Below are 10,749 nucleotides of genomic sequence, written 5' to 3'. Positions count from 1 at the left end.
CACAGCACCCAAAAAGGTTCTTCTATTGCTACGATGTCAAGCTTCTAACAATAAAAGAACCCTTTTGGGTGCTATATAGAACCCTTCTAACAATCTGAAGAACCATTTCACCATACAAAGAGCCCTTTAATCATGTAAGGGATTCTTTGATGTGTGTGTGTGTGTATATATATATATATATAAATAATTAATTAAAAAATGATGTGATTTTTTATATATATATATATATATATATATATATAAAATCGCATCATTTTTTAATTTGGTAAACATTGAAGTTGGGTCCCACAGACCCCAACACCACACAAGACTTTTTTAATTTTTTACTTTTTGAGCTCCAAAGAGAGGCACATGTGAATTCTTCCAAAAAGAGTAGTTTACATCCCAAAAAAAATACAAAAAGAGACTTTTTTGTACAAAAGAAAAGCAAAAACAATTATTCAACTTTATTAACATCAAGTTTTTTCTCCCAAACAGATCCAGTTTTTCTTATTAACAAATAGAAAACAGACCGTGTTTACAACAGATTGAACCCCTACAGCACTAATCATTCACAAGGTAAAAATGAACTTTTTCTCAACTTTTTTTTGCCGTTAGTCCGTCAACGTTCAGCTTGTGCTGTCCCACCCCAAAACACCTAAACCCTGGGGTGTGATGATAATACAGTAGATATAACTTTATACCATTAATACAGATTCACAGACAGCAGTCTCGTAGTTTTTTTGTCCTCTATGTTGGTATGTCAAGAAAGTCCATGATTACTTTTGTCGAGAGAATGACTGACAATATATCTGAAGCTGTATATGTACTATATGAATCATAGTATTTAGAATTCTTCGTATTTATGTATATATATTTCTATCTTTCAGTATAAAAAAGGATAGCGGGTCAGTTGAGGGGAAATTAAGCAGATTTTTCTATCTTTTTTGGGGGAGTGGTCATTTCTGTACAGCTTCCAGCGTCCCCCCAAAGGTCGAGATTCTTCTGAAATGACCTTTCTGTACAGCTGATTTCACTGTCGGCTAATCGATGTAGGTTTTCCTTTTCTTTCAGTATCACTAAATCTTCCTCTGAGTTATTTATTTAGTAAATTTCGCTAACTAGAAAATAAAAAATAAAAAAAAAAGGCTTTGTTGTAAAATTAACAGGCTTAACCCGCTCCAATAAACCAATAAAACCAATTACATGTAAAGGAAACATAGAGAAATGATAAAAAATTATGTTATAAAGTAAAACGGACAGCAGCTCTGAGAACAGTGGTTCTCCAGTATTAGTATCTAGGAACGTGTTAAAAATACATGTCCCTTGTGCTAAAATAACCTATAAAAAAAGAAAATAGAAAAGAAAAAAGAGAGAAAAAACAGTACCAGTTGTGGAAAATATAGACCCATAGAGGCCGTTAAGACAAAAAGATGTTAAATGATTATTAAAATCAAAAATATTCTAAATAAAAGAAATAACAATATACTCGATGCCATAATAATAATAATATGATAACTTGATAAAAAATGAAATTTGCTACCAGTAGCCTTCGACCGAGTGGAAGGGTGGTGTGAGCTGAAGATTTCGTTCAGAAAAGAAAAGAGGCTGTCGCTTCTGGAGGAGAGTTGTCGACGATTATTTTCCGTAAAGCAAATCTCTTTGTGCCAGTCAGAATGGACTGCTGAGCAGCCGGCGGGAGTATTTCAGCCCCTCTGGCCGCTCTCTGTGTTCGGGGTGGGCTGGGTGGACGGTGGCTCAGAAGGAGCGTTTTCCGCACTCCTGAAGTCTTCGTTCCAGGGGGGCTGCGAGTCCAGGAGTGGTTACGTTACGTTGCATAGTGGTCAAAACTGCCCAGGTACTCCAGCGCTGCCCTGTAGCACAGCTGGTACTGGTCCTAACACAGGTCAAAGAAAAACAGAGCAGGATTAGTGCCGGGTGCTTCAGCAGCAACTCAACGGTCCATATTTATCAAGCGTATTACAGTCAGAACACTGATCTACACTCTCAGAAATAAAGGTACTAAACTGTCTCTGGGTCAGTTCCCCTCGTCACTGGGGTGGAACCCTCAAGGGTCCATCTCAGTCCCTTTAGTCAGGGAACATAACTGAACCATAATCCACTGAAATGATATGTTCTAAGCTGTACTGACTCCACACACCCCGTCTCGTCTCCAGGCTTTTATTTTACTGTTCTGTTTAAAACATTCGGTTATGAAAAGGTACAAATACAAACTTTTCACCTGGAAAAACTTATTTAAGGTTCACAATCAGACCTTAAAACCACTGTTGGAGCTTTGAGGGAACATTTACACTGTTTGTACCTTGATGAACAAAAAATGTACCTGAACAGAACCTTTATTTCTAACAGGGTAAGATCAGCTCTCATCAGTTCTTGTACAATGATATTCTCAGACTACCGTATCTCAGAAACTGTAACATAAAAGGAACATAAAAACTTTCTCAACTGTTAATGCAAACAAACTTTAAGGGACCTTAAAGGGGAATTTTATTCATTTATTTTCATTTTTTACTGAAATTCTTCATAATTCAATGGTTGAGATGTAAACAGAGTGATTCAGAGTGGTTTGGTGTGAAATGGTTCAGATGTCTTTACAGTGGTGGTGATAGGAACCAGGGGTCGCCATGACTACACCAGTGAACCTACACGAGTCTTCTGGGTTTATATGGAATGTTGATGGAAAATATGTAAAAGATTATTTTTCTTTTGGGACTATTTTGCCTCACAATGCCCTTTATGTATCCCTCCACCATGCATGTGTAAAACTATCATTAAACAGTGTCTCAGTCATCAGGCAGTGAATTCATAACCATTTCATGTAGTAACTTTCTGTGAGGGAGCTTTTAGAGGTGGACGTCTGGTTCCTATCACCACCACTGTGAACAGCTCTGACTCAGTAAGTTTCTCTAGAACAGAGCGTTTCACACCAAACCACTCTGAATGAGTTGGGACCATTTATTTATGCAAAAAAAATTGAAAAAGCAGTGGATTTCCCCTTTTAAAAGCCTTTTAAAGAGCTAAGAAGGATTTATAAATCATTCTTTACACAATGTAAAGGGCAGATGGCGTTTGGCTGCTGTCGGATCGAAACCTTGTATCTCTAAAATGATAAATTTACAGGAGAAGGAAAAACCTTACTTTACTTTTAATGTAACTCAATGGAACCAGACATTTTTCCAAGTAATTTTGGCTCATTTCTTATAGTCCATTCATCATGAAATTTACATATAATATAAAGGACTACAGACATTTTCAAATTATGTCAAAAACTGAAAATCATCAAAAAAATAGTTCCAACAGCTGCGATTTTCAGATGTATAAAAAATTTAAACTGCATGGAATGATGTATATTTTTACGACAGTAAGAAAATATAGACATGCAAATGAACATAGAGAATATAGTTCAAGTATGTAGAGGTACAAACTAAATTTAGGCAGCGCTTCAGGAGGAACTGGAGATGAATTAGTAAAGGGACAATAAGAAATGACTATAGGAGACTATTGAGATTAAACAGAGGGTACTCATGTGGGGAGGTAGAGAAACAGAACCATTTACACATCTGACTGCCTAGTGGCCTTTACTTCACACTTTCTATTCATTTGCATAACGGTAGAAGTGTGAAAAAGGCTCTGTTGGGGGTGGGCTGGGTAAAGTCTGTTGGGGGTGGGCTGGGTAAAGACTGGAGATATAAGGTTTTGTTCCAACAGCGACAATTACTGTAATGCCTTCTTTTGTTCCTCTCTCTTTACTGTTAAAAGGCCCAGAAAGTGACAATCAATTAATTTATACAAAGCCACATCGCCCCCTACACTTCCTGTAGTGTATTACAGTCTGTCAGAATGACTGTGTGGATCATATGAACATTATAGAGGCTTTTTAAATGAAACAGTAGAAGCCATATCGCCTCCTACACTTCCTGTAGTGTATTACAGTCTGTCAGAATGACTGTGTGGATCATATGAACATTATAGAGGCTTTTAAAATGAAACAGTAGAAGCCATATCGCCCCCTACACTTCCTGTAGTGTATTACAGCCTGTCAGAGTGACTGTGTGGATCATATGGACATTATAGAGGCTTTTTAAATGAAACAGTAGAAGCCATATCGCCCCCTACACTTCCTGTAGTGTATTACAGTCTGTCAGAATGACTGTGTGGATCATATGAACATTATAGAGGCTTTTTAAATGAAACAGTAGAAGCCATATCGCCCCCTACACTTCCTGTAGTGTATTACAGTCTGTCAGAGTGACTGTGTGGATCATATGAACATTATAGAGGCTTTTTAAATGAAACAGTAGAAGCCATATCGCCCCCTACACTTCCTGTAGTGTATTACAGTCTGTCAGAGTGACTGTGTGGATCATATGAACATTATAGAGGCTTTTTAAATGAAACAGTAGAAGCCATATCGCCCCACACGCTGTGTATAAAGGTTAGCGCTATAAAAGCGGTTCTTCTGTGGCGTCACTCCAAAGAACCCTTTATTTTTAGGAGTGATTAAATGTTAACGGCATTGTGTGTAGATGGTACCTCAGTCTGCACCATGGCAGGTCGCTGTGTGCGCAGCGTCTTTACTGTCTGGAACAGATCCACGACTCCCTCGTATCTCATCCTCTCCAGCACGATACTGAGAGTGATGAACACTCCAGTCCTGCCCACACCAGCACTGAGGAGCAGCAAGAAGGCAAGTTTAGTTATTATAGCATATTTCATACACAAAAGATAATTCAAAGTGCTTCACGTGTGATTTTGAACCCCCATTGTTGATACGATGTTCCGGATTCTAGATTTCTGACAAGCCTACAGTGTCATGCACTGACAAAATCCATTATATATTACATGGCTGTATGTATTCACCTGTATATAGTAATGTTTTTTCACCATACAGAGTAATCTGAACTGTCAGTGTCCCCGTCAGCGCTTTCTGCTATAACTGTCTCCCCTGTCGACCAGTTTTACCTCCAACTATCTACCTTTACCTGTCTACCTCAGGAATCTCTTTGTCGTACCTGCAGTGCACAGTGATTGGTCCATCCTGCCCAAACTGCTCCTTGGTTTTGTGCACTTGGCCAATGAAATCGATGAATCCCTCGCCAGTCTTTGGCACTCCTTGCTCCGGCCAATCGGTGAACTGGAACTGGCGGATTGTTCGTGACTGGCCATCCTATAGGAGACAGTTAGAGAGAGATAGATAAGCCTCGTTGCTCAAATCCATTTTCTTGCTCAAATCCGATCTCTCTGACAGGATGGTTCACACTCGTTTAGGTAAGTGATTCAAATCTGTCATTAATGTGACGAACCGGCGTCCTGAAATGACCCTCATGAGCTCATCCTACTCAGTAACGTCACGTGAATGAATCACGTTCATCATCAGCACAAACTAACGAGCAGAACGAGCTTCGCTGAGAAGATAATTAACTCTGATCAGCTCTCAGCTTCATTATTAGAGCGAGACGAAGGAGAAAAAGGTGAGATGAGCTGCTTTTCCACTGTTTACAGGCTTTAACTTCTGTTTGGTGCTGCTGCCATGGTAACGCTGAATGATGGCGCAGTGCAGTGGAAAAAAAGCAGATGAATTCCGATCTGAGCGTCACATTAAGGTCGCACGGCCACAAATCGGATACGTATCCGATCTAGGACCACATATGAAAGTGGCTCAGCTTGGATTTGAAAAGATCAGATTTGACATCAGATCTGAGTCACATTAGGGCAAAAAATCGGATTTGTGCCACTTCATCCTGATAATGTGAACGCAGCCCTAGACAGAGAGAGTGAGTGACGTCCTTTTGTAACCTTTTCTACCTTGTTTTTTTCTGTATAGATTTTTTGCTGCTTTTATTTTGCTTCTGTATCGTTTAATTTCTTAATAAATTACATACTTCGTCATTTTTTATTTTTATCAACATTTTTTGTTGTTGTTATCTGCTTATTACTATTGTTCTTCAAAGTATGGAGCACGCTGCACTGCAATGTCTGCATGAAAAGTGCTACAAATAAAGGTTTGTTTTCTTTTGTCAGGTTTGATGCCACATGTATCAAGGTTACAGAGAGAAACCGAGGGGCGCACAGCAGCTGGACCCCTCCCCATCAGAGAGGAACACTGAGGGAGCTGCTTTCCATATGGTTGCTGTACGAACATGTGTTGAGGTTGAAGCGTGCGTGCTGTACTGAGCTCGCAGCGTTTTCATTACCGCGGCCCTATTTATAGCCTACAGAAAGCACTGAAGTCCAGGGCAGCAGGCAGCCAGCTCCAGAGCTCACGCCTCAGGGGACGGGGGGGGGGCGGAGGGGAGGAAGTAGAGAGAGCTCAGCCACCTCGCACACACAAACACACACATTCACACGCAGCTTTCACACGCTGCATTACGAGAAACACACAGAACAGCCCTCTGATTGTTTCTGACAGCAGTGGAGAATGGCTGAGGGCTGCTGTATGAAAGAATGAGACGATACACGAAGGAATGTAGGCAGGAAAATGAGACGATGTATGAAAGTATGAGATGATGGATGAAAGAATGAGACGATGTTTGAATAAACGAGACAATGTATGTATGAATGAGACAATGTATGAAAGAATGAGATGATGCACGAAGCAATGTAGGCAGGAAAATGAGACGATGTATGAAAGAATGAGACAATGTATGAAAGCATGAGATGATGTATGAAAGAATGAGACAATGTATGAAAGAATGAGATGATACACAAAGCAATGTAGGCAGGAAAATGAGACGATGTATGAAAGTATGAGATGATGGATGAAAGAATGAGACGATGTTTGAATGAACGAGACAATGTATGTATGAATGAGACAATGTATGAAAGAATGAGATGATGCACGAAGCAATGTAGGCAGGAAAATGAGACGATGTATGAAAGAATGAGACAATGTATGAAAGCATGAGATGATGTATGAAAGAATGAGACAATGTATGAAAGAATGAGATGATACACAAAGCAATGTAGGCAGGAAAATGAGACGATGTATGAAAGAATGAGACAATGTATGAAAGCATGAGATGATGTATGAAGAGGAAATGATGACGAAGGATGTATGAGGAAAGCATGAGATGATGTATGAAAGAATGAGACAATGTATGAAAGCATGAGATGTATGAAAGAATGAGACAATGTATGAAAGAGATGATGTATGCAAGAATGAGACGATATACGAAGGAATGTAGGCAGGAAAATGAGGCGATGTATGAAAGACTGAGGTGACTGTATGAGGCAAGAATGAGACCATATATGTAAAAAGCAGACAATATATGAAAGAGAGATGATAGATGAAGGAATGAGATGGTGCATGAAATAGAGAGAGTATTTAGAAGCAGGATGGTATGTGAAGAATGAGACAATGCAGGAAAGACAGATGACATACAAAAAAAGAGACACAACATACAAAAGAATGAATGAGGCGTTAAAAAATTTGATGTATGAAAGAATAAAATGTATAAAAGAACAGAACGGTGTAGGAAAGAGAAATGTATGATAAATGTACTAAAGAACGAGGTGATGTATGAAAGAGTGAAATGTATAAAAGAATAAAGCAGCATTGTTGCATGAAAGAATGAGACAACATACAAAAGAATGAGACAATGCATGTAAGAATGAAACAACGTATGAGATGATGTGTTGATGCTCTGAATAACTAGATGATGTACAAAAGACTGAGGGAGCTAAAGCTGAATAATTCTCTAAATCTGTCGACACAAACAACCTGACCTGTAGAGACACACACTGCCAGAAAAGACTTGTAGAAAATACACACCGGTCAGGCATAACATGATGACCACCGCCTTGTTTCTACACTCATTGTCCATTTTATCAGCTCCACTTACTATATAGGTGCACTTTGTAGTTCTACAGTTACAGACTGTAGTCCATCTGTTTCTCTGATACTTTGTTAGCCCCCTTTTACCCTGTTCTTCAGTGGTCAGGACCGCCATGGACCCTCACAGAGCAGGTGCTATTGGGGTGGTGGGTCATTCCCAGCACTGCAGTAACACTGACGTGGTGGTGGTGTGTTCGTGTGTGTTGCGCTGGTCTGAGTGGATCAGACACAGCAGTGCTGCTGGAGTTTTTAAACACCTCAGTGTCACTGCTGGACTGAGAATAGTCCACCAACCAAAAATATCCAACATCGTCCTGTGGGCAGCGTCCTGTGATGACAATGTAGGAGGGTATAATATAGTGGACAAACTCCAGCAGCACTGCTGTGTCTGATCCACTTGTACCAGCACAACACACACTAACACACCACCACCACGTCAGTGTTACTGCAGTGCTGGGAATGATCCACCACCCAAATAGTACCCGCTCTGTGAGGGTCCATGGGGGTCCTGACCACTGAAGAACAGGGTAAAAGGGGGCTAACAAAGTATCAGAGAAACAGATGGACTACAGTCTGTAACTGTAGAACTACAAAGTGCACCTATATAGTAAGTGGAGCTGATAAAATGGACAATGAGCGTAGAAACGAGGAGGTGGTCAGAGTGTTGTGTCTGATCCGTGTGTATACAGCACCTTTTACGCTGTTCTCCATCTTGAACTCTCATTAAGATTCTCTTCTACCTTTGCTTCTCCACTTTTCCACTCGTCGATGTACAACACCAGAATCTGTTGCAGCAAAAGCTGAAATGGTTTTGACTTCTTTGTCTCACGATAGGAAGTCTGTTCACTCCATACCGGTACGTTCTCTAGTCTAACTGAGTTAAACTAAAGGAGCTGTGTTTCTGACTCGCTGTCAGCCTCTAGGCACCCTGAGACGATAAGAAAGGCACACAGATGTAGCTTCAGCAGTAGTGTTTAGTATACGCACCCTGGCGTCCGTGACTTTGAACTCCCTCAGGATGTACTGAGGCATGTTGTACTCAGCCATGGGATCCACCACGAAGTACTGATAGCGTGCAGAGCGCTCGGCAGGCCAGTACTGATGGCACTTCTCCTGCAGGGAGAAGGGAATAAGGGGGGGCATTAGCTTACACTGCATTACCAACACAACTGCTATCTAAAACAGGGGTATCCAACTCCGGTACTGGTAGGGCTGCAGTCCAGCACAGTTCGGTGATTTCAGAGAGGCAAAAATGCAGAATTAACCCACACTGGTTGTGGAACGTTATAACTGATTATAACCAATTATAAAAACATTCAATAAGCAGGTACGAATTTTCGGCCAAAACAAAAGCCTCACTGTTAAAAAAAAATAAATAAATAAAACAAAAGCTTGCTGTACTGTTCTTTTTAAATTTTATTTTCTTTTATTATTGATTTTATCTTGTGTGATTTCTTTTTTTTCTTACTTTTTTCTTAAATAAACTTCACTGTAAAGCACTTTGAGCACACACATGCATGAAGCGCGCTCTATAAATTATTGTTATTATTTTTACCATCATAAGCAGCATCACTGTCATTATCAAGTTAATTATTATTACATTCAACTACTCCAATTACATTTAGTGCATTTTTTAAAATAAGTCTGAATCCTACCAAAGGAATTACATGAAGTCGAATTTTGAGATGCTTTGAGTTGTTTTCTAAAATAATCATTATAATCATAATCGAATGTTGTGAGATTTACAGAATTACACTCCAAAGCTGCATCCAAAACCACACACTATACTGGGGTATATGATACTATAGATATTTTACTACACTACAGATATTAAACTACTCCATACTGTACTACAGATACTATACTACAAACACTATACTGTACTACAAATACCTTACCATGCTATTCTATGCTACACCAAACTTTAGATACTATACTATCCTGTCCTGTAATACAGATTCTATGCTATTCTGTTTTATTTTATTATTGTTTTTATCTTCTGCATTTTCTTGCTTTTTTTCTTACTTAAACTTCAGTGTAAAGCATTTGAGCACATACATGTATGAAAAGCGCTCTATAAATTATTAAAATGATATTATTATTTTTTTTAACATAAACAGCAACATCGTCAAGTTTATTATTATATTCAACTACGCTTTGTCTTCCAGCTACATCTGTGTATTTAGTGTATTTTTAATAATTAGTCTGAATCCTACCAAAGTAATTTCTAGTACTTTTTTAAATAATCATCACTGAATGTTGAGATCACAGATTTACACTCTGCATCCAAAACCACATACTATACTAGTGTATACTATAGATATCATATCACACTATAGATACTAAACTATTCCAGAAACGATTTAGATACTATACTATCCTGTCCTATAATACAGATTCTATGCTATTCTGTTTTATTATTGTATTTATTGTTTTCTTGCATTTTTTTCTTACTTAAACTTTGATGTAAAGCACTTTGAGCACATACATGTATGAAAAGTGCTCTTTAAATTAGGTTATTGATATTATTATTATTATTTTTAAACATAAGCAGCATCATCAAGTTTATTATTATATTCAACTACTGTCTTCCCATTACATCTGTGTATTTAGTGTATTTTTAAAAATTCTGAATCCTACCAAAGTAATTTCTAGTACTTTTCTAAACAATCATCATTGAATGTTGTGAGATCACAGATTTACACTCTGCATCCACATACTATGTTAGAGTATTCTATACTACAGATATTCTACTAAACTACTCCATACTGTACTACAGATACTATACTACAAACACTATACTGTACTGCAGATACCTTACCATGCTATTCTATGCTATAGCACACTTTAGATACTATACTATCCTGTCCTATCATACAGATTCTATGCTATTCTATTTAATTTTATTATTGTTT

General features: G+C 38.5%; 1 protein-coding gene across 1 annotated transcript in view; it reads right to left on the bottom strand.

The window, feature by feature from the left end:
• Positions 1-414: 414 nt before the first annotated feature.
• ptprfb (protein tyrosine phosphatase receptor type Fb) overlaps positions 415-10,749 on the bottom strand; it is a 240,049-nt gene continuing 229,714 nt past the window's right edge. Inside the window, 4 exon segments of the mRNA XM_036556368.1 lie at positions 415-1,876; positions 4,534-4,669; positions 5,013-5,167; positions 8,822-8,947. Coding sequence (XP_036412261.1) covers positions 1,808-1,876; positions 4,534-4,669; positions 5,013-5,167; positions 8,822-8,947 — 486 coding nt within the window. The 3' untranslated portion in view covers positions 415-1,807.

This window comes from Colossoma macropomum, unplaced genomic scaffold (genome assembly GCF_904425465.1).
Source record: "Colossoma macropomum unplaced genomic scaffold, Colossoma_macropomum, whole genome shotgun sequence".
NCBI classification, from domain to species: Eukaryota; Metazoa; Chordata; class Actinopteri; order Characiformes; family Serrasalmidae; genus Colossoma; species Colossoma macropomum.
The sequence above is the reverse complement of the archived record's forward strand: the minus strand, read 5'-3'. Positions and strand labels throughout refer to the sequence as shown.